Source organism: Patella vulgata, chromosome 1 (genome assembly GCF_932274485.2).
Source record: "Patella vulgata chromosome 1, xgPatVulg1.2, whole genome shotgun sequence".
Classification (NCBI taxonomy): domain Eukaryota; kingdom Metazoa; phylum Mollusca; class Gastropoda; family Patellidae; genus Patella; species Patella vulgata.
The window spans coordinates 23,940,374-23,967,235 of record NC_065879.2 but is presented as its reverse complement, the minus strand read 5'-3'; the positions used below and the strand labels follow the sequence as shown (position 1 = coordinate 23,967,235).

At 33.6% G+C, this 26,862-nt stretch overlaps 1 protein-coding gene across 1 annotated transcript; it reads left to right on the top strand.

The window, feature by feature from the left end:
* Positions 1-5,206: 5,206 nt before the first annotated feature.
* Positions 5,207-24,420, top strand: LOC126811505 (uncharacterized; the record flags this gene model as incomplete). Its single annotated transcript, XM_050537181.2, has 3 exons — positions 5,207-5,291; positions 6,902-7,068; positions 24,409-24,420. Coding segments are annotated over 3 exons (264 nt in total), but the record flags the coding sequence as incomplete, so codon positions are not given.
* Positions 24,421-26,862: the final 2,442 nt, after the last annotated feature.

The following is a 26,862-nucleotide window of genomic DNA, read 5'->3' as shown; positions in this document are numbered from 1 at the left end:
CATTCTTTAAATCAGGAAAATTAACTTTCCTTTGCAATGAACCTGTATCACACCTTGTATTATACTGACACAAATGTATTCAGCAACTCTAAATACCACTACATTTATTGCAGTATTTGCTTTCAAACATGATTTTCTCACAAGAGCATAATAGAAATGTGGTTTAATATTCACTAAACACAATGTCATTAAAGACCCAATATTCCAGATTAAAGGGCAAATATAGACTTTCAGATCATACATAATAACACATAGTCTTGCCTTAAAAGCACACTAGCCCCAAATTAATTTAGCCAAAAATCAATTGGACATCTCAATTTCACATTACTACCTTTCCATTTCATGGCATCTTTAATTTTTGTCATTATCTAATGACGTCATTTCAATCTATGAACATCAAGGCCAACTCAATAAATAACCCTACAACTAAACTACTTTTTAAAGAACACTTTTCAATTCTTATTTTTTGTTTAATTCTTCCATTAAACTGAGGATTCTGATTGCTAGACAATTTGTGGAAATCATTTGAGACTAACTAACTTCAATTATTTGCACTATTTTTTTTTTTTTTAAATTTAATGTACTCCGCTCTGCAATTGAATTGTGTAAATTGCATTCAATGTGATTTAAAAATAAATTGATGTTATGATAACAAGTTAAACGTGTTGACTTTACTCCTAATCTCAATCAATAGTGATTGGTAACTAATCTGTTTATACAAGGATAAGTGGATTATCTCTTTAGCATATGCATATATGTCACAGGCCAGGCCTGACTCTGATAACCAAACAGAAAAGTTTATCACTATGGCACTGATGGTTGTAAATTAATGAAATATATTGAAAGTCACAACACATTAATAGAAAACAGAATGAGACAATCTCAAAAGACTATCTATTTAGTATTGTCAGTTTTTTGCGGACACATTTTTATTTTCGTTTCAAATACTTTCACTGAAGTGGCTCAGTGAGGAGGATGCTAGCTTTATAACCAGGAGGTCTCAGATTCGTCCCTCTCGATTTTTTTGGCGTTAAGTTGTTCAGATGGGAAGAGAAACCAAGGTCCCATGTACACATTGGCGTACACATAAAAGAACAACCATGACAGTTGGAATTAAAAATAAGAGTAGGACGTTGAACCCCATTTCATTTCATTTTGTACTGACATAAAATATTGTTTAAATTAAATCAATTTGATATCCAGTTCCATCAACCCCTACCTATTCAATATAATCACCAGATGATTTTGACAGATTAGATATTAAAACTACTGGTAATAATATCTGTAACAAATTGCAGACATTAAAACTGACCTATGATTTTAATGAAATGGGACAAACTGTTTTCAGTATTTATTTGTTTGCATTGATGACCATAACGAGTTGTTAAAAACATTATTATTAATTTAAATGAAGGTTCAAGCATTTAACATGTGTTTATATCAATTAATTAAAGAATTGTGATCAACTACAAACACTCATATCATTAATAGTTTATTATCTGACAGATCCAGAATCAGGATGAAATGAATTAGGGTTTAACATCCTACTTTTCTGCTCTATCTGGTCTGATGAAGACATGTGTTATGAGGGAAATTTTGCCCCGACAGTGGCACTACAGCCTCCTCTTAATTAGAATTCAAGGATTCTTCTATTAGCATGCAACAGTTCCACTGATTTTCGTCCTATCCGAATGATTCAACACTGTCTCTTTACCAAGCACAGCTGACATCTGGGAAACCATGCTCAGAAAATCCTGAGGAATTTTCTTTGCCAACACTGGGATCAAATCTATAGACACTAGGGTTAGAAACCAGTAGCTTAATCACTGACCCACAATGCCCCCCCCCCCCCCCAAAAAAAAGACATTTTCTTTCAATAACTAGAAATTTTAGCAGAGTTGGTTAATGCATGCGCTTTAGATCACAAGGTCTATTATTGAGTCAACTGTCTGAGGTTTGTACGTGGGAGTTTCTCTTGTTTCCTCCCACTGCTAAAACACACGGGTGCAAGCAGATTACTGAAATAAATAATTAATATATGTTAGTCCAAATATTACATAGCCTTTGTTGAGAGGATATTAAATCCAATCTTATTCTCTATTGCATTTGTATATATGTAATTTCATGCACTACATAAACACTCACCTCCATTTTCTTAATTCATTTCAAATTCAAAGCAAAATTTCAATTTCAAGATTGCAAGATATTCACGTATATTTCATGTTTGTTTTTAATAAAATTGTTTATCTTGAATCCCTTTTCTTAAAGGGGCATTATGGGAGATTAGATAAAGAGTTGAAAGTTCTCGCTATAATAGATAACGTATATAGAATATGCTGAAAATTACAGTCAAATTGCTCCACTCTGAACCAAGATATTAGCTTTTGAATTTTATGCTAGCCTCTATCATCATTACTAAAATCGGTACTATAAAAAACGTAGTCTTGATTATCCATTTTTACGTTTAATTATCGTTCACAAAATGTATGCCAATCCACTAAATATCGCAGGCTAGCAATGACATAGAGAGTTGGTTATGATCTGGATAAGTTAATTAATGTCTAATTAATAATTTAGATAACATTTCAGGCCTAAAAAAAAAACCTACAAAAGGACGATTTAGCTCTTGCATAATGTATGTTTAACTAAATTATTCATCTATAAATATCACACTTTAAAAAATATAACTTTAGCTACCATTTTTTTTTTAACACTTAATAAATAACATATTTAATCAAAGCACCTGATAACACTTCTCAGTTATTTGGAGAGCTCACATAGCTATCCCCTTGTTTTGTATACATATATCATTTTATTCACAAAGATCCTTTCATTTATTCATTAAGATCCATTTATTTATTCACTCAGATCCTTTCATGCTCTTGAAAGAAAACAATATGTTGTCCTAATACTTTAAATCTAGAAACAGATCAAATAGATTATTAATTCTACTCATTAAATTTCCCTTGTCTCTTTTAACTATTAAACAAAATCTCTTTCATGCTTACAGGATCAAAATCCCATCAAAAATTATCCTCTGGTGAGCAGACTTTACTATGCCCTTATGATTAATTAGTATCTCTGGTAAACTCATCAATTTTATTTCATAACAACCAGATTATTTCACTTTCAATTTAGGCCCTCTGCAGGACTCCTAAAGATCAAAAACACATCATTAACAGCAAAAATGAGTCCAACTCATAAGTTCTGATAGGCTGGAGATTAGTTTTTATTTTAACTCGATCAGCCCATATTCTTCATCAATCAGAACTACCTGTAAACGAGATTATCTTCTTCCTTTGATGTAAAACAATAGATAAGCCTGTTATCTGTTAATCAAGACAGGTGGGTTTAGGGGACACCCCCTACCAGGGATTCAACCCTTACAGCTTGTCCAGTGATTGTCACAAACCTGACCAATAGGAGATTATTGTTCTAAATCCTAACAGTTAGCCCTTTATTCTGTGGACCTCGACGACCAATGAAACTGGCCCTTAATGACCCTGATTAACCACCGAAATCCCTACTCCAGTGACAGCTGTATAAAATGACCAATAGACTGGACTTAAGCATCCTTTTATCTCCAGAGAAACAGCCTGCAGGTCTGTGGGGTGAAACACTTGGCCGTGTTTTAAAGCTTTGAACCTGACCCTCGTCAACATATAGAACAGACAAGAGTGATTTTATTGTGAATTTATCATACCATAAAACCCAGAAAATCAGAGAAAAAAGGTAAAAAAAAGGGAGATCTGTCATAATCTGTTTGTGCCTTTAGGATAATTTGGAACCTCCTGAGACACAGTAATTGACTTTGATAATTTAAATTGTAAAATGCAATTATCATCTCTTTGACCACATACAATAATAATCTTCTAGTTGTCGTGAAAGCTCTGTGTTTAAATTCTTTTTATGGAATTAATTTTGAACATATAATGTTGGAAGTACAGGTTTTATGTGTAACCAATTTCAAATCCTTTAGTGACATTTTTTATTTGAAACAATTATTATCTTAAAGTCTAATATGTTACAAATTTATTCTAATTCTATGAAAATTGAATAGTTGTCACAGGAAGGCCATCTCTGAGGAGATTTATTTTTCAATTCATAATCCTTACAGTATTTTCTAGTCAGGTTTCCATTATTCATTTAATGACTCATATTAATGATATTATGCCCTTATATTTTAGAAAGCAAATCAAAATTTCTTTGGAAAAACCTTATAATTGCATGAACTGGTCTATTCTGTATAATGGTACCTAAATTTATCCTACAAAAATTTAAAATAATAGATTGGTATTTAAATTATAAAAAAAAAATTAAAAAAAAAAAAAGTTACAGAATAATTTTTTTTTTTTTTAAAATTGAACTGAAATGAAAATATAAGACAATAGAATGAAACTGATAAATTGAATGTTTATTTATTCCAGAGAGAATAGATATCAAAATTAGTGAGCAAAAGTTGAAACAGGATTGAAAGGAAAGCAAGTAATGTCTTGTCTAATCTGATAGAAGTGATCTGTCAACAACAACAAACAAACACAACCAACAAACATTTATCTATGTTTATATGAACACCAGTTTTTCTGTTAATCAGATCCAGGTTGACATTTGCTGGAAGTATTAGTGAGAAAATCTGAGCAGTGGGTTACATAATTTGACCACCAGCCAGCAGGAAAAGGCAGGTTAAAGGGATATCGGCCCCAGGTGAAAATCAGTGAAGCATATTAAACCTGACTACACACCTGATCCCCTCTCCTCTTTATGACTCTAACCAACACATCTGTTTAGATTCAAAACACTGTCCACAGATTGAAGTTCATACAAGAGAGTCAGTGGTCAGTGATAGTACCAGAAACAATACGACTCTAGAATAACAGATTGGACAACCACAACATAAAGAAAACAACAAAACGAAGGAATTGTTATTAGGGATCCATATTTATAGTAGCAGAGACACAGTACTGGAGAATATTCAATTTGGCAACAGAACAAGAAACCACAAAGAATAAAGACTTTATAGACAGTACCCTAAAAACATTCTATGAAGGAACTTATACAGAAAAATCATTAACAGGGTTAAAAATTCCTGAATGTTAAATATACAGAGAATTATTCAAACTTTATGAACTGCTACAATTTCAACACTCAAAATCGTTCCCTGGCGATTTGTTAAGAATCTCTCTGTAAAATTAGACCCTCGGAATATAAAATGGATTTAATAGAAATGGCGAAGGAATTACAACATCTGCTGATGATACATGATAAAGCTGTCAAACATATTCTAGACTTAGGTAAGATAAATTAAATTTTCCCCGTAAGTTTGTGTTGGTATGATGACTAAACTTTTATATTTACTATTATTCTAATGCTCTACATTAAAATCAAAGTGTGCAAATTTTAAGAAAATTTGGAAATGAAATGAAATGGGGTTTAAGTCCTACTGTTTTGCTCCGAACTGGGCTAATGAAGACGGGCATACGCCATACAGTGTGCTATGAGGGTAATTTTGCCCGGACAGCGGCACTACGGCCTACTCTTATATCGAATTCCAACTGTCAAGGGATCTTTTACGTGCACGCCAATGTGTACACAGGACCTCGGTTTTTCGTCTCATCCGAATGACTAGACAGCTGTCCTTGTCAGGCCCTCCGTCCTGCATCACTGACAAGGGGGAACCACGCCGGAAAATCTGGATGAACTTTCTCGGCCAATGCAGGGATCGAACACCCGACCTCCAGGCTAGTGAGCCAGCCCCTTACCCACTTAGCCACCGTGATCCCCAAGAAAATTTGGTTTTCTAGATTGAACTATTTTAAATTAAGGATGCCTCTAAGTACTACATTTTTGTTTGTACCGTTAAGTTTGTCACAAAAAGGGACGAAGGGCAAACCATTTCCCAAATACATGTCGATCTGGAGAAAAGTCTACATACATGTATTCAAGTTAATCAGGAACTAGTTACTAGATGCTGACGTCCAGGAAATGCAAATATGTAAACAAATGGAAAAATAATATGAAAACATAATTGATTAAAAGTAAAAAGAATTTTCAAAAATAGATATCCATTACACATAAAAGTTTTTTTTAATCTTTTTCCATTCATGCAAGTTTTTAAGAGAGTTTCTGAAAATTGACAAAATATGTTATAAATGAAGTCCAACTGAGTTAATTTACTCTTCAAGGGGTCATTGACTGATTAAAGTAGAGCCCGAGGGTATTGTTACTGTACTATATGACTAACTTCAATGTTTATTGTCCCTTTAACTCCTGTAAAAGCCTTTAATCTTCTTAGAACTACCTAGCCATATTTAATATGATAAATGTGCTCCTCTATTAGGTAAACTACTATTATATGTTTATATTGGTTTACAAAACAAACTTTTATAATTATAAAGCTCCTATCTCACATCTCAATATCTTTTATTATACCTACTAGAATACTCAATCAACTAAATTACACACCCACCACTTTAATTCAATCCTTCCCCTCTTAGATTAAGTACTATTATTATAAAATTGCCCAATTGTTGATTTTTGAAAATAAACAGATAATTATCAAGAGACTTTCAGTGATCCTAATTATTACATCATACATCACATTTTTGATGAATTTAAACCAGAAAATTGTTTATTTTGCTTCTGCCATGTTGCATCTTTAAATGTTTTTGAATTCAAACAAATAATTTTGTGTTTATAAAACAGCCAAATAATTTTTCATTCCAAAAAATGTCTGATATCATAGTTGATTATTTTAATATCTTGATATCATACCTAAACGACTATAGAAATTTTTGAATCAAGAGCTATTCATCTTGTTCATGGGGGTGATGATGTAATTGTTTTTCATAAATGAACCTCTATAAACAGCTTTATATTAATTGGTATATTTTTTTTTTTTCAGACAGTAAAGTATGTGATATGAATCAGCGAACCATAACTCTAGTTGATAACGAAAAAACAGGTCAAGCTTTACAGATGATGTTTCGAAAGACATCAGTGGAAGGTCTTCGCGAAATGTACAAACAATATCGATTGAAGAAATGGGATGAAATACAGAAACTAGCCAAAGTAATAATGTCTCAACTTTCACCCGATTCTCCACCGATTCTGCCTGAAAGTCCGTTTTCTGATGAAGATTTTTCATCAGATATTGATGAAAGAGTAGAACATGTTATGAAAGTGGCCATGGTTCAACATTGTGAATTTTCTCGTCATTTCTAGTGTTCGTCTACGGCAATTAAATTACAACGATTGGTTAAAAAACACTAACCAGACAACTCACTAGTCTATAGACTTAAATTCACGGAAATTTGTCTTCCATCATAAACCATGTTATATACAACTATCTTAATTGTTTACAAAACATTTCAACTCTATTCATTCCAATTCCAATGTGTTTAAATTAAGATTTCATCTTCAGTTCATTGAAAGACTGTTTTTTTGGTTTTTTTGGTTTGTTTTTTCTATTTGGGTTTTTTTTTGGGGGGGGGGGCATGTAAGGTCTGAATGATTAAGCCTATGTTGAACCTGGTCGTTTCACTTAAAGATACATTATGTAAGATTTAGATAAAGAGCTAGCCATTCTTCCTATAATAGTGTTCGAAAATAGGTAATGTAAAATGAATAATTTTAAAATTTCATTCAAATTACTCTATTGCGAGCGAAGATATTAGTCTTTGAAGGTTTGACAAAACGTGTGCAATAATTTCAACCACCGTACTTGTTGTTCGAAGCTTAGTCTCGCTCCTCCATTGATTATGGCCTGGATAAGTTAATTAATGTCTAATTAATAATTTAGAACACATATCCGGCCAAAAGAAAGACCTGCAATAGGCAGATTTAGCTCTTGCATAATGTATGTTTAATGCTTCAAGTTGAGAACATTGAATGGGACCATAAGAACATTACTAATTAATGACCCACATTATATACATAATAAATTTCATATGATTTGTTGAGTATTTATTGTTAATCAATGTTGTGTATAGAATAGATGATCTCATTAAGTGGATGTTCTCATTAATAAGTGGATTAATGGGATTATCCACTTATGATATAATCTTAATTCAGCAACAACCTGTGATATGTTTGTTAATTATTATATTAAATTATTAATATTTATTGTTGTTTGTCATTTATTGATTATGTTGTATAGAAAGAGATCTTGTTGTCCGCGTTTATTTATTATCTAATGTATGTATTACAAGTAAATTATTTAATCAATAATGTATGTACCGGTAATTTTATATATATATATTACACAGAAACTGTAACATCATAGTATTTACATACTATGTGTTAAAACTTTTGTTTATTGAATATGTATATACTATAAGCTTCTATAAAGCAAAATTATTTATTAAAAAGAAATTATTCATGAAAAAGTCGGAATTTGTTTTGTTTTTTTTCCCATTCAAAGGTTTGATCACGATCTGTGGAAATGAAATGTTGCTTATAATCTACAGGGTGACGGTGGTTAAGTGGGTAAGACACTGGCTCGCTAGCCTGGAGGTCGGGTGTTCAATCCCTGCATTGGCCGAGAAAGTTCATCCAGATTTTCCGGCGTGGTTCCCCCCTTGTCAGTGATGCAGCCTGATAAAGACAGCTGTCTAGTTGTTCGGATGGGATGGAAAACCAAAATCCCCATGTACAAATTGGTGTGCACATAAAAGATTCCGTGACCGTTGGAATTCGATATAAGAGTAGGCCGTAGTGCTGCTGTCCGGGCAAAATTTCCCTCATAGCACCATGTATGGCATATGCCAGTCTTCATTAGCCCAGTTCAGAGCAGAACAGTAGGACGTTAAACCCCATTTCATTTCATTTCATTCTGCTTATAATCTAAAGTATGCTGCCTTCTAAGATCGTAGAACAGAAAATACAAAAAACATCTACATCTAAACATCCCAAACCTCTATTTGACAGCTGTTCGGTCTAGCTTAAAGGAGAAGTACTAGATATATATCAGTGAATTAAAATGATTAATTCTGTGAAAAAGGCTCAAAGAATTCTTAAAAGTGGCAGACGCAGAATATTTGTTTAGGGTGGCTCAGGGTGTCAATGGTGGTTTGTGGCAAATATCTAGGCACGAATACAACAATTTCATCAGCTATACCTCAGTCTTACTATGTAGTTCTGTGATGGGTTTTGAAACAAATACCACCCTCAGTTGTCCAACAGAGTTAGATATAAATTTCTTGGCTAACAATCACCTTGTGCCAAGATAACCTGTCTACAGCTCAGATGAGTTCGCCTTGACAACTTTTTACTAGAATTTATTTGTTTTGTAGTTGATAGTTTCCAGCTAGAGTCTAATAGTCACATTCATTATTACGTAACTGTTTCAGACATGGTATATACGCTTCTTCACATTTTATCATATTTCATGTGCATACTTAAAGATACATTATGGGAGATAAGATAAAGAGATGGCAGTTCTCGCTATAATAGTTAAAAACTAGATAGTGTAAAGGTAATTTGCTGAAAATTTCAGTCAAATTGATGCACTATGAGCCGAGAAAGAAGCCGGTGAAATTTTTGCATAGTCTCGGTTATCATTACTAAAATCATTAATATAAACAGCATAGTCTCGATTATCCACTTTTTCTGATTTAATTATCTTTGGCCGTTAGCGGCATATAGGAATCTAATCCAGCCTACATCGAAGGCTAGCCTTGACATCAAGAGTTTATTATGGTCTGGATAAGTTAATTAATGTCTAATTGATAATTTAGATAACATTTCAGGCCTAAAGAAAGACTTGTAATAAGCAGATTTTGCTCTTGCATAATGCATGTTTAAATACAGTTTTATTTCATAGACGCAGTAAAAACTGGGACTTTTCCTTTAAGTTCATTTCTGTTCCCTTACTTTTCAAACACTGATGATAAATATGATTGTAGTTTATGTAACATTTTGACAAAAATTTAAGTAAAAAATATAAGGGATTTTTTTGGGTGGGTAATTAACACAGTTGTAACTACAATGAGGTCGTGTAATCTAAATCTATCATGAACTCATACATACCAATCATTTTAACAAGTTATCTTTTTTAAAAGCTATACATAACATAGAAAATATGGCACCATAGCAAAAATCCTATTCACCAAAATTATTTACATTCGACTCTAAAATTCCACAGAATGTTTTTGCGTTTTCAAATCAAATGTGAGTTAGAAATAATGGCTTGAATGAAAATCCATCAGCCGACATGTTACAACTACCTACCTGAGTAGATGTTACAAGTTGATAATAATAATCAGAACTACCAGCTTTAAGCATATGTTTCTTTGAGGCACCAAGAGTTAACTTTCCTTGGTCATAATATCGACCATCTCCATCTTTAACAAAATAAACAAAAATTAATTTTCAGATGTTGTTACATTTTGCCCTTGATTGGCACTACAAACCTAAATATTTAAGTATTTTTTGAATAGATGCAGTCAGTAATGTCTATATAATAAACAAAGGTAGTAACAGAAGAACTTTATTTACAATTTTTCCTGCTGGATGTCTGACATTTTTTCTTAGTAATGATATATTTGATTGTAATAACCTGATTCTGAAAAACGAAGAATCACTTCTCTTTTTCCTGGCAATGTATCAACAACAAGCCTCATCCACATAGAACTTCCACTTGTTAAAAATATGTTACCTACAAACAGAAATAATTTAAAACATTTCATAATGGCGTGGTGGAGGGGTGTGAACATTCTTGAAAACAGTTTGTATAATAGAACTCAAGCAAAAACAAAATCACCACATAAAAAAGCATGCACAAATTGAATGGACTCTGGGACTAATTCTGCAAGAACACCAAAAACTGATTGGATTATTTTTTCATAAATCTATAAATTCCTGTAGATAAGAAAGTGTTGATGGATCAGCTATTAGAAGGTTTAGTCAAAACATATGGCTAGTGTTTACTCTGTTATTATAAATAGACAGGGGAAAGGATGAAAATAAGACTTGATGGGGTATGCGGTGATCAGTTTGATAGATCACTGCAGGCATGTTGGTCGGATATTTAATCTATATAGTTTTAATGGTATAATAAATTCTTATCAATTGAGTTTTCATCGTGGACTTATATATACAGTGGAATCTGTTACTTACGACATCGTACGACATCGTAAAAATATGTCGGATTACACAGCATGATGGAATACTCAATACCGGAAGTAGTATTGTACCTTCAAATACCAGAAGTATATCTTCGGTTGTATATCAGTGTTGTATTTGGTGGCAAAAATTTAATATTTACATTGCTATAGCGCTCACATTTTTATCAAATAATGATCGGTCGGGTAATGTTTTTAAAAGAAAAAAAATTTCATCACAATTAAATATGTTTTCATGAGAATCTCTTCAATAATAGACGAAATCTGCATGTGGAATCCTTCAACGTTACCAAGATCAACACTAAGACTTACACCTACACTTTTGCCACTAACTTTAAAGGCTCATTCAACAAACCTCAGCAGACTCCGGTACCCTAGATTCGTAGAATTGGTCGAGGTGTGCTGAATGTTTAAAGAAATTGATGTTGAAACCACATGTGCATCTTACTGTTGATATCAAGGTAATCAACAAAGACCGACACAGGTATTAATCTTACCGATAATTGATTGGTGTCAGTCTTTTCTAGGTTAACACCCACAGATTGAAGGCCAGATTATACGATGTTAATTCAATGCAAATTGTTTGACAGGACTACCGATTGATGTTGTAATTCGTAATATTCAGAATACAGACTACTCAAAACTTTTTGGGTTGAAGTAATAAGAAAATAAATCGGTACATGAAAATGATGACAGATTTCAGAGAATAAGGTAGTATTCAGAAACAGGATGTGAAAAGAGTCCACTGTATAGCTGAAATACCTACCAGTTGATGTCTCAGCAAGACCATAATCACCACCAACCAGGTCTCGGTCACCTTGTGAATCACCATCTGCTAAGTTTAAATGGTCAGCTCCAAGTAGTTTCACTGTGTGAAGCTCCACCTAATATAAAAAATTTACAACAAAACTCAAGTAGGTCTTTTATTGAAAAAAACGTAAATGTCCATCTTGAAATGGATAGCACATATACTACTTCTTTAATTTTTAGTCAATATTTTCATTTCAGTAGGAGAAGCCTATTGACAGCGGTTAATCCTGCTGCAAATGAAGACAACCAACAAAGGAGTCACTTATCTAAATTGGTTTCAAGGGGCATTGCCAAATTTCTTGACCTTTAGATACTTTATCTGTTTACTTCTGGTTCTCTACAGGACACTGAGAATATATTTCCTTCTTTTGTAAATTGGGTTTCAAAATATCAGCTCATTTCAAAAGATATCAGTAAAGATTTAATTGGTATAAACTTGACACTTAGAAAAAAATATATCGATAATAGTTAGTCATAGAATTACTAAGTTATTACTTCCATTACCCCGACACTGGGCCTGACGGTTTATAAGTTATACTCCGGAAACAAACTTTGGGATAAAAATGATGAAAATTTTTTTAAGGCAATGAGTAATGACTTCTTCTGTTTCAATGATAAATCACATCAATATTGCTGTAATATTTGCCAAAACTTAATTAATTCAATTGTCAAATTTCAGGTCATGGATAAACCCTTTGAACCCTGAAAATATTTTTGGGTGACGCATACCCTACCCTGACTTTACAGCACGATTTTGCAAAAATGACGTCATTTTAATTGGAACTAAATGTTAGGTGTGAATTTTATATTATATATGTTTATAATTGTGTGAAATGATGGAACAATGATATTTAAGCAGAAAATTTAACTTTTATTCAATTTTTTCTCCAATCCATAAACTTGGAGTTCCAATCATGCCAACAGTTTTTGTACTCTGCTAATATCGCGACCACGCCCTAAGTCCAATATTTCTATCACGGGCCATGTACTGTAGATCAACATTTCATTATTTACAAACTGATTACACGTACAAGTATTATCATCGCTGTCATTTTCTTTGTTATTTTCGTCCGAATCTAGGGCATATTCACTTTTAAAATCGCTTCCATGCCGTAATTCGACCCATCAATATCTTCGCCATTATCGCTCATTATAAGAGTTAGTGCATCCGTTGCATTTAGTCGTTTAGAACAAACAATTCGACAAAAGATTTGGCAAAATTGAAATGTAAACAAGTGGAAGGAAGTCACTATTTACAACAGACCCGGGGCAAACGGTAATTGGCGTTTTGATTGGCCATTTTGTTATTGTTAAGGAAGCATGTCAGTAGACACGCCCACAAGCCGCAAAACCGACATTTCGAGTATATGCGCTACAACGTCAAAGCCAGTTTTGCGGCATTTCAGGTTCTAAGAGTTAATAATATTAATATTATATTACCTTTAACTGTTTATTATTCTGACTGGTGAAAATCAGACGACATTCTGATACCAGGTAATGCTGGGAAGGTATTTGAATCGTATAATCTTGTGTTGTGTTTAAAGTAACATTTTCAGAACAATCTGCAAAAATACATAATTAATAATATACTGTATACATCAAAAAAAAAAAAACAGGTTGCCAGACAACTTAACATACGCACACAGCAGCTAAATCGTCACAGAAGTCAACAAGGGTTGTTGCATATCTAATCTTTTGTAGGTAATGAGGGGAATTTTCAAGACAATTTCAAACAGATCAGATCATAACTTTGGTTGGTAGCTATGTTTGAGCAAACTTACCTTTCACAACTTGTGACAATAAACCACTAAATGTCTGACTTTTATTAGATTTCTTTAAAGATAAATCCACTTTAACATCTGGCTTGGACAAGAAAGTATCTCTGGGTAATGTAGACCCTACAATGAAAGACAACAATAGGTGAAGAAAATAACTAAGTGGCAATATATGTCATGCATGAGGCAGTACTCTTTCAAGAATAGCCGATACCACTTTTCACATAATACAGAGCTCACATTGCTAACAATACATGACATACATGTATTCATGTATAAAGGTCATGGCTGTTACTTTTATGAATTTGCGAAAAATACTTAAATAGTTCTGATTTAACTTTAATCCTCTCGATTACATAGGTTGTGTAATACTATTTTTACGGGGTGGGGCAACACTACACTTAAACACAGAATGTGGCCCTAAAAATAAATTAATTGATTACCTCTATATTCTGTGCCATTGTCGATCGTGATGCTTCCATCAGAGATATCAAATGTTAAAAATGATAAGACACCAACATATGGACTCTCCAACGTCTGGTTTAAATTATATGAACAGCTCAAATCAGCTGTGTCAGGTAGAAACTGTGGAGGACTTATCACCCCTGATGACACAGTTTGCACACACTCTGAAATTTAAATTAGTACAAACAAAATGAAATGAATCCAAAATCAATTAAATCATTAGATTGGTAATTTTCAATTACTATTTTGATCCATTTGGGGTTGTGTTTTTTTTCTGATTTTTACACTATATTATGATCTAACCTACTTTCTATCACAATCACATTCTAAAAGTGAACATTTTATTTGCATCCGTCTATCATAGATTAACCCATAACCCAACACAATACAGGCTTTAAGATTCCCATAATTCACAACAAAAGACTGCCCTGCACATCATTTTGAATGGTCAGATATCTGATTTTATGACAAGGACAGTTGTCTAGTCATTCGGATGGGACAAAAAATGAGGTCCCGTGTACACATTGGTGTGCACATAAAAAATCTATTGGCAGTTGGATTTCGATATAAGAGTAAGTGGGACTGTCCGAGCAAAATTTCCCTGATAGCACACTGCATGGCATATGTCCGTCTTCATTGTAAATATGAAAGCTTTCATATCTGCTTGGCAGATTTAGTTACTATTATTATAGTTAGGCCACATAAAAAAAGTATTCTGGTTCTCAGACACTGATGCATCATCAAAGATAGGTTGCCAGGCAACAAAAAAGATTTGAAATCGATTGACAATTACAAACAGCACTGGATAATCGTTTGTTAATTTGTTTTTCCACAATGATGGTGAAAATTTTGCTGTTAATTGGTGAGAGAGAGGAGATTGAACTCATTGAAGTTGCAGACTTCTATTTCAATTGCCAGTAAGATCCATGCTATGAGTAAGGTATCAATAGCTGGTAATGGTCACCAAAACAAAAATTGGCAGATTTGAAAATTATTTTTTGTTTTTCTTATTAAAACTTAAATAAATATTAAATTTATAATATTTTTGGGTGTTTCTTAAAAATGAAAACCAAAAACACCCTCCCATATCAATTTTTTAGAGAGAGAGAGAGAGAGAGAGATGGGGTTTAATGTCTACTCAACACAAACTAGGTCATTTCAGGACTAACATATTCATCAATTTTATTTCAATTGGGAGGAAACTGGAGGACCTGGAGAAAACCCACGGCGTTGGACAGGCGACCCTACTCCTTGTCACGTAGAACCGGGGATTCGAAACCATGCCAGTTGACTCAATAACAGACCTTATGATACAGCGCGCACGTGCTAACCATTTGGCCATCCAACCCTCCATTTGTTAAAAAGGATTGTCTGAGAACCAGAATATTATTTTTGTGCGGCCTTATATATTATATAACTTACCTTCTGAATCAAAATCAATTGTGATATTCTCAACATCATTACCAGTTCGATCAAAGACAATGGTTGATACATTCGAAAAGACAACCATCCAAACCGGTCCTAAAAAACAACATTGAAGTGGTATTATCAGTATTATCACTATCAAAATGAAAGTAAGTGTCATTAATATTGAACAATATCATATTCAAAATAACCTAAACCCAACTAAAAAGCAAACTAGCCGAGCAACGAGGCCATTCAAGCAGTAGATAGGTTTCACATGTTGTATCTTCAGATTAATAAAAATCATTATAGTGCATATATCACTGGAACATTGACAAGATTCTAAGCAAGGGCAAAAATTCTGTAAGTACATGTACATGTAATTATCAGCAATTGTTGTAATAGGTAATCATGACAATAATCCAAACAAAGAAATTGTAAGGGCCATAACTCTAACAGTAATTAGCGGAAACTTTTGAAATTCAACACTATGCTATTAAGATAAAGTACATATACATGTACTGTCCAATCAACAAAATTCTATTTACCTGTTTTTCCTGTTGAGTTATAAAGAAGATTGGTATCATTAAGCGTAGGATCATATACTCCATCGTAGACATAAAACAAATTAGGGCTGGGAGATTTCAGCTGGTGTAGATAAAGTGATATCTGTTCACTTTTTTTAATGTTAGGTATAGTTATTGTACAGGTTTCATTGACTTTAGCCGTGGAGTTGGTGATAACAATACTACCAGTTGTAGTGTTGGGTTCCATAGGTAGTGAACATGGTTTTACATCAACTGAAAGAAAAGAACATACCATTGTCAAGTAACGAACATAATTATGCTGATCACCAGCATTTTGAGGGTGGCTTTTAACTATAAATAAAATTGATGGCCTGCAACCCTGAATTCCAAACAATTCCATCAAGTGTGAAGAAAATAATCTCAACCACCATTTGCCAGACAAGATACACTCACATTGTGCAAGAGATGGACAGAAAACAAGCTAAAAAAAGCAATTTTATATAAAATCAGGGGTCACAATCCTAAAGTTACGATCAAAAGGAACCCAGATCTTTGGGATATAAACATATCTTTTAAGTTCCATTGAAATTACATAAAAAATGTCACCTCTACAAGGTCCACAACCTATTTGCGTACAGGAATCGGTCATTTTTTCTGGCAGTTTTGGTGCGATTTGCTGGAATTTCAAACTCAACTGTCATTATGGTGTAACGGTGATAAATTAAAACTTTTTTTTAAATCGGATAAAATTGTGACCTCTAAAGGAACAACAGGGGCCACAATCCAGGGAATTACGGTCCGTTGTGCACGAATATCGAAAGGAACCCAATATCGGATACAAATTGTGACCTCTAGAGGGTTCACAACATTGGTATTACATACTTTACACTATTTTCGGCCAGTTTCAGTCAGATTTTCATGAAATTCAAACTCAACCTTCATTAGGTTGTAACACTGATATATTTATGGCCAGGGGCCATAATCCAGGAAGTTAAGGTCTGATATGCATGAATATCAAAAAGAACCAAGATCTTTGTGAGATAAACATATGTTTTAAGTTTCATCAAAATTGGATAAAAAATTATGACCTGTAAACTGTCCACAAACAAATTGTAAACGGACAGACTAATAGGGGCGACAGCAATATACGTGTACGTCCATATGAAAATGTGGGTGCATAAAAATTCTTACTGGTAGAGAGTTTAAAATTTTTCATTGATAGGGGCAGTAACTCTGAAAAATAAGTACACGACTCTGAGGACTAACTGAACAATCTCAGCTGGTTAAATAAAACATGACAGGAGCTTTTCACCAACATTTCAGACCTTGATATAATCATATGCGGTTGTTTAGAGAAAAAAAAGCATGAAAAATGGACAATTTGGCAAGTGACGATGGGTGAGTAAGTTATCATTCATTTTATATTGAACAACTAGACGACATATATGTCTTGCTGCTTTGAAAATTGGTTCCCATATTAATGTCCTGTATATATATTTAGCGGTATATGAATTTAATCAAATGGAAATAAATACCTGTCAAATCTGCTGCAGCCAATGGCAGTAGTGCCAAAAGCACAATGAAATATAAATTCATTTCAATATTACGCATCAATATATGTGCTTAGATAAGATCTGATCACCAATCTGCAAAACATAAAAACATAAATTATATTACCAGTACGTATTTTCAAAGGCATAGACAGCACAGTACTTACTATCTTGTTACAACTTCAAAGCAAAACACTCATAACTTTGATCAGAATAAATTAATTTGACAGCAATTTTCAATATATTCCTTTTTCATTATCTATTTTTCAACTATTATATGTATAGCAAGAACGGCCAAACCCTAATGTAATTGTACCTCATCTATCCCCCACCACCACCACCATAAAAGGACAATATTAGAACTGGTTAAACACCCTCCAAATATAATTTTAAAACAGAGGTCATTGCTACAGTAAATACGAAAGGAACATTTGAAGAAACAGTAAGTGACACAAAAAATGACAAACACAAGTTATCCTTCTATGTAACAAACGATAACATGCACATGGTCAAATTCATTTCACTGATAATTCGGTTGAAGAGAGAGAGAGAGATGGTTGAACTCCACTTGACACAAACTAGGTCATTTTGGGACTAACATATGGTTCAATTTCATTTCAATAATTGGCTTATGCGAAGGGGTGTTTAAAAGTTGGAGGAAACCAGAGGACCCGGAGAAAATCCACAAAGTTGGACAGGCGACCCTACTCCTGGTTGCATACAACCGGGGAATCTAAACCACGCCAGTTGACCCAGCGACAGACATTATGATACAACGCACACACGCGTTGAAAGGATAATTGACAAGTCATAAAAAACAATAGATTGTCCTTAGTTAAGAGAAAAAGGACAAATTAGAAAAATTCTGTGTATTACCATGTTTTTATTAAGTACAGAATGAATAAAAACAAGGGAATGCACTGGCCTTTTCTCTTTTTCTCTTACATGTAGTCTCATATGTAACAGCTTTTCATCTTCAACCGAAGTATCAGTGTGTTTGTCATTTTTGAGTCACTTCCTGTTTCTTCAAATTTGTTTTAAAACTACTTCTGTCACATATGTAATAATGACTGACACCAATACTGTCATTTAGTTTCAGGCTGGCCATGAATGGCAATGACAGAAATGGTGAATAAATGACACTTGTGAATGCTTAAATTTGTTCCAGGCTATCAGTATAGGCTTTAAGCAAGTTACTAGTCTGGTTCATTTAATCTATAAAAATAACTGTCGTCAAAAACATCATTATTGAAAATTTCAAAACAAGTCACATCAAATAAATTTTACATTCCTATGGAGTCACAAATAACTTTTATTGTTTCATTAGATCGCTTTTTTTTTTGGGGGGGGGGGAGTCACGGTGGCTAAGTGGGTAAGACGCTGGCTCATTAGCCAGGAGGTCGGGTGTTTGATCCCTGCATTTCCTGAGAAAGTTCATCCAGATTTCCGCCGTGGTTCTCCCTGTCTAGTCATTCGGATGAGACAAAAAACCGAGGTCCCATGTACACATTGACGTGCTCGTAAAAGGTCCCTTGATAGTTGGAATTCAATATAAGAGTAGGACGTAGTGCTGCTGTCCGGGCAAAATTTCCCTCATAGCACACTGTATGGCATATGCCCGTCTTCATTAGCCCAGTTCGGAGCAGAACAGTGGGACGTTAAACCCCATTTCATTTCATTTCAGATCGGTTCAAATATACGCCCACCTTTATGTCAAGTACAACAACTATAGCTTTATTAAAAACTTAGTATTTAAATCAAGACTCATCTGGAAAATATACAACCACTTCAAAGTAATATAGATGATATTTAATCCCATGAGTTATAGTCTATAAATAGTATTTATAACAGATAAAGCTTATGTTTATGACCTACATATTATATACATGTATAACAAGAGGTGTAAAGGACTTAAATGCTCATCAGTTAACTATGTTAATCAAACACATTAACATCTTTTATATGTTAAAATTTCCTTCCATGCATCTAATGATTTAAAAGACATTATCTTAAACTGTTAAATTATAATTTGGTTCTTATTTTGATCACGGAGTAAACAGTTTCTTGTTGAACTAAATCACATAAGTTGCAAAAGAAGCTGGATAACATTGGGTTTTTAGTTTAAAAGATGGAAATAATAACCAAGTCTCCCCCCCTCCCACAAAACCCAACCCCTATTCCATCTCTCACATATCCTACCCAACACCCATTCACAACATCTCAATTCCACCACCACCACCTCTGTCCAGAAGAAGCAGAAATGAAACTGACTTTACTACAATCTGTATTATCATATGGTCTATGCAACATTTATTACATGCACTGTTTATTGATTATATTTATTATAAGCAGTGTTTATTCATGATCAACAGTGTTTATTCATTATCAACAGTGTTTATTTATTATCAGCACTGTATTGTAAGCAGTGTTTATTTATTATATACATGAAATATTCAATTAACTGTGTGAGCTTTAACAAGTATCCATGGCTACTTTGCACCTGGGTAAGAAAACCGTAAAATTAAATGTCGAAATTTGGTGGAAAAATTAATCAATTCTAATTTAAGTTTCTTTAATTAATTATCAATTTCACACCCCCATCTGCACACATGTATGTTCTTAAAGACAAATATAGTAATGATAATGCGGAACCTATATTTTCTGTACACGCCATCCCATTCAAAATACGTGTAAGAGAAGGCCGTAGTGGTACTGTCCGTGCAAAAGTTTCCCTCATCATACATGTAGTACACTGCATGGCAATGCATGTCTTGATTAGCCCATTCGATGCAGAAAAGTAGAGGACATTAAACACCATTTCATTTTGTTTATTTACACATCAAAATTTACTTTTGATATAAATGGACTATATAGTTTGTTGTCACTGTTGTGCCTTATACAACAAATTATAGTCTATTCTCAGACCATACATAATAATAGTAGTTTTACCGAAAAGCATATTACAAAAGTCAATCACTCCTACCTAACATAGTTGTCATATCTAAAGTTCAACTTACTTTTAAATCATCTTTTCATTAACTGAGAACATCTAAAGGACAACTTATTTCTATTCCCAGAAGTTTGAGACCAAGAGGGCATCTCTAAGCTAGGCTTTATTTTTTAAACATACATTATGCAAGAGCTAAATCTGCCTATTACAGGTCTTTCTTTAGGCCTGAAATGGTATCTAAATTATTAATTAGACATTTATTAACAAAACAAGACAATAATCGACTCCCGATGGCATCGGATACTCAAGATTTTAACTAGATTAAAACGGTTCGCCATTTAAAAATTTAATTTAAAAATGGGAAAGCGAGGCTAAGTCCTGATTATACCAGTGCCCTGGATACCACATCTTGTCAAAACTACAAACAATGATAACTTGGCTGAGAATGAAGTAATTTGAATGAAATTTTCAATATTTTCTTTTTTTATCATCTATTTTTGAATTATTATAGCAACAGAGAGTGAGAGAGAGAAATGGGGTTTAACGTCCACTCGACACAAACTAGGTCATTTCAGGACTAACATATGGTTCAATTTTATTACCATAATTCGCTTGCGTGTAGGGGTCTTTAGCAGTGGGAGGAAACCGGAGGCCCCGGAGAAAACCCACAAAGTTGGACAGGCGACCCTACTCCTTGTCACGTACAACCGGGGATTCGAAACCACGCCAATTGACTCACTGACAGACTTTATGATACAGCACACACGTGCTAACCATTCAGCCATCCAACCCCAAATTATTATAGCAAGAATGACCAACTCTTTATTAAACTCTTAACTAATGTAGATGTACCTTTAAATAGTCTAATTAATTTTTATCCAAAGAACACTTAAAATAAGTAAATGTTCATAGATCATCCTTCTTATAATGTACTTTGCCCTTCTAATCGTATTATATTTATAACACCCTTTCCCTTCCTTGTCTAAACTTCGACTATGATGATAAAAATTAATATCAAAGCATAAAATTTATTTAGCTCACCTTCATTTGATCTATTTTTGTTACAAATCTTCAAGCACTGTAGTGTAGTTCATTGATGTGCAATGTGAGAACATATAATTTTCTTTATTTATTAGTTGTTATAAAGATTATTATTTTTAAATCTTTTAGGAAAAAGTACATATTCTACAGAATCAAACTCTCAACTATCTGAAAGGTGTTTAGTTTAAAAGGCCTAATGAAAATCGAAAAACTTTTGTTACCAGAAAGTGACGTCATAGACTAATATTAGACATCTATAAGGAAACTTTATTAATTTATCAATGTATTTAAATGCAGTTTTCAATATTTGGTATGTGTTCGGAATTCACAAGTTTTCTCCAATACATTGTGGTCTTTACCACGCATGTGTATGACCTAATTTTAAGCTTAAAATTGATATTCTGAGTGTAACTTTTGTATTTTTGAAGTTTTTGACTTGCGACTTTCAGAACCTGTTATAATATAAATGAGTAGATTAAGCCAGAAAGGTTAACAATGATCTACCAATTATCTCCATTTTGAAAACAAGATCAGATTTTAAAACTTCATTAATTTCACCTTATTTTTAAAATACACGTCAATAAGATTCGTCTATCAACTATTCAAAGTAATATCTTCAAGTTACCAGCGGTTGCTAGGCAAGATATGCCCACATTTTGCAAGAGATGGATAGAGAACAAGCTAAAAACAAACACGATTTTTCGTACAATCAGGGGTCATAATCCAGAAATTTATGGTCTGAAATGTGGAAATATAGATTGTGAATTCTAGAGGGTCCCACAACCTTGGTATTACATACTTTTACACTATTTGTGTACAGTCAGGGACCATAATCCAGAAAGTTATGGTCTGAAATGCGCAAATATCGAAAGCGACTGAGGTCTTTGGGATATAAAGATATATTTTAACTTTCATCAAATGTAATGTAGCCGCGATTGTCATTATATACTTTTATATTAAAGATACATTATCCTGAAAGTTTCTATTTATCGGGTGGTTATTTCTAATAAAAGTATGGCAAATTTGGTATATGGAATATATACACACCCAGTCACACTTGAAAAATACTGGAATACCCCCAAAACACCCTTTATCACATGATAAGGCTGTCTTGGGAACATTGAGGGGTGTAAACATACAAAAGACTCTGCAATTAAATGGTGGAAAAAGAAGTTGACAGAAAATAATTAAGAATTTACTAACACCTCATGGTAAATGGACAGTAAGTAATGAAAAATACATTCTGAAAAATGGACCCTCCCTCAATCAAATTAGGTGACCAATCAGACCAAACATAGCTTCTTACAGTTTATTTATACCTTGAGGTATCTCACCGCGATAACAAAGTTTTGAGAGGGATTTGAAGCAAACTTTTGACAGAATAAGCCCTAATTAGTTTGAATAAGTGTTAAGTCCAAATATATCATCAAATCACACAGTTTGTAGGCGGGAAATTATCTTTAACATAATAGAGCTCTGGTATCTTGTTGATTGATTTGTTACAGTGTAATGTATCGGTTGTTGACAGGACTGTTAACCAGTCATAATTTGGCACAGAAATTTGCAGTGAGTCTGGTAGTGTTTAGTGGGATTAGGTCTAATCAAACAAAACATTGCAAGGAATATGTATCTATAGTAGCCTACCAATAGTTACATAATGGAACAATTAAGGCAGCTACAACAGCAAATCAAGTCACTGTTTTTTAAGGCGAGCGATCACTCTCAAGCGCCTGCCGCTCATCTGAATGTCGACCAAGGGTTTTGTTTTTTTTCCCGCGAATGACTCCTAACATGCAGTTATTGATCTTCAGAACCAACTAATCACTCCTTAAAGATACATTACCGGGTACAAACTGGGTGATTTGATGATATACATGTATTTGGACTAAAAACATATTCAAACTAATTAATTTATCATAATTTTGCTTCAAATCCTTCTCAAAACATTGCAATTGTCGAGGAATACCCTGGCTATAAAAAATCGATCAAAAGAGGTCATGTTTGTGTTACGTGACTTACCTCTCGTTGTACCTAGCAATGCAAGCGAAGTTGGAGGAGAATTCATTGCATACACAAGCTGATGTTGTCTTTAATCGCTAACTATTTATTACAAATATCAAAACCTAATTAAATTTGAGCAAGCGCACTAAATACAAAATATGCACATAAAACATTACAGCTTCAAAAGCATTATAAATAGATAGAAATAAAATTGTGAGTATTTACAGAATACCTTATAAAAGACTAGTACATCAAGCGCTCAATCTCCGCGTGCAATCTTCGACATCACGCGTGCAGACACTCCTAATCGTCAGGCTGTCGATTAGGGAAACCCTTACATTTTTGTCCTGTATGTGCTCCATGAGTGTTTTCAGGGAATCCAGTATTTTTCTAGTAAGATTGGATATTTCTACTTTCCATATATACCAAAATTGCCATACTTTTATTGGATAACCACCTGATAAATACTTTTCTGGGAATGTAGCTTTAATACAATATTACTTTCCTTAATTTCTAAATCACACTTCTTATCGAAACTGGGAGAGCTTTTTTACGGGAGCAATTTATTCAATTTATTGATTAAGGTACGAGCTTTTTTCGGCTCTCCTCTAAAATACAAACAACGACGACTGTCTTTGGTTCAGTGCAAGATTAAGCCGCATTCGAGTCCGGCCCAGCCCCCTCACAAAAACATGTTAACTTTATACTGTCATTACTGTACTGAAAATAATGTGGTGATGTGTTTTGTTAATTATCTTTATTCAGACGTTTAGATAAATTATGTATATATCATAGTTCTTAACACAAGTTTCTGCATTCCAACTTTCTAAGGGGCCCTTAAACTCATACCAACTCAAAACATATCCTGGATTTATCTCAATCATAGCTACCTGTTGTTCTATGCATGACTGCACTTGTGAATCATCACGAAGTGTGTTGGTTATTTTGAGTATGTCACACGCCAAGGACATAACAAAAACAAAATTTTGAAACATAGATCCGGTTTCATTGTCTGGAGCTTTATAAATAGATTCGCTTTATGCTAAATCGGACAGTTTACAATACCAATCAATAAAAACAGCAAGAAAAGCTTTATTTGGCACAAATGGGAAAGTTTATTGCAAGAAGTAGGTGAAATGCCATTCGAACTGAGGCGCAATGACCTTACATTGCAATACATGTACTGAGCTAAGGTAAAATATCTTGGGGACAGTTGTTCACCATTTAAATGGACAAAATCATCAAGGAAAAAATTTAAAAGAAATGTAAAATCTGAAACTCAACCGTTCAGTCACAGAGCAAATGAATTGTTAAATGATCTAAGATTAGATCACTATCAGATCACCATGGACTTTATTAAATCCAAACTATGAAAATCTGCAATACGCTCAACGCTCTTGAGAGAATTCTTGAATGAAAAATGGTAATCTCATGTGAAAATATACACAGACGGATCTCATGATCAAAACACAAACAAGACTGTGTTGGGTATTAACACCCCCGAATCAAAGAGGTTAAGATACCAGATGGATGTTTCATCTATACAGAATAAGTAAAGGCAATATCCACAGCTCTTGACTGGCTTTCATCTGCCAGTATTGACAGAGCTGTCATTGCGTCAGACTCCCTTAGCAGCATTGAGTCATTAATAATACATGACAAAACAACATCTAGACCAGAAATTGTTCAGAATATTCGAGTAAGTGTTAACTCTCTCCAAAAGAAAAATAAATCCGTAGAATTTACATGGATACCACCCCATGTCGGTTTAGTAGGAAATGAGTCTGCGACCGAAGACTTAAAATAAAGCGTCCAGGAATTTAATAGCATCGTTAAAACTAAAATTAAATCAGAGTTGAAAAATGATTCAAATTAGATAGCGATCTAGTTTTCAAGACGGAGGTCAATCATCCTTCGCACAAAATTGCGGGTGGTTTTTACTGCGAGAACTTCGCTTTTCCACATAATGCAAGCAGATTCGATTTCCCCACGTTTTTTTTCTATCCGCACTGATCACACCAAACATTAGTCAGCTGGACGTCCTGTTTTAACTTGTTTTTGTTACGGTATGACAAAGGCAGAAGATGACCCGCCCTCTCTTCTCACGTGCAAACTTTTAACACTGTGTTTTAAAGATACATTCCTGCGTACAAACGGGGGGATTTGATGATATAATTGGACTAAAAACATATTCAAACTTATTCATTTATAGTAACTTTGCTTCAAATCCTTCTCAAAACATTGCAATTGTCGGGGAATACCCTGGCTATAAAAAATCGATCAAAAGAAGTCATGTTTGTGTTATGTGACTTACCTCTCTCAGTACCTAGCAATGCAAGCAAAGTCAGAGGAGAATTCATTGCATACACAAGACGATGTTGTCTTTAATCGCTAACTATTTATTACAAATATCGAAGTCTAATGAAATTCTCTGATTATCCACAGCCCAAGTTTTTTTCTGTGGTTTTTAACTCAGAAACTGTTGTACGTCTAACTCTTCATAAAGTTTATCAACATGTAGGCCTACATCAAGCGCTCAATCTCCACGTGCGACCTTTAACGTCACACGTGCAGACACGCCAAATCGTCTTGCTGTCGATTAGGGAAACCTTTACAGTTTTGTCCCGTATGCGCTCCATGAGTGTTTTTCAGGGCATCCGGTATTTTTCTAGTAAGATTGGACATTTCTACTTTCCATATATACCAAAATTCAAATTGCCATACTTTTATTGGAAATAACCACCCGATAAATACTTTTCTGGGAACCTATATACAAGAATTTATTTATTTTTTTTTTTTATGCATTTTCCCATTTTTATATAACGCTATATGTAAATAACTTAATTAAATGAATCTGTCCAAATCATATCTTAATGTATTGGACATTAAACGTATGTAATACAACAACAACATATCAAACTTAATCTTAATGCACTTTCGCTTTCTCTATATGGGGACCAAAATTAAATCTGTTATCTAGGCAGTATGTCTGCAATTTATTTCTTACTAAACTAATCCTTGACATGTGATTACTCCGAGAGTTTTAATAAAATAATTAAATTCTTAATCAATTCATAAAGTATATAACCAATTTATATCATTAACTTACCTGCAATAATGCAAAACAACCTATTCAAATCAAATCAGTTATACTCAACTTGCACAGGCAGTAAGATTCGCCCATTAATTTAAGGAAGATAACTCTAATAGACAAAAAAA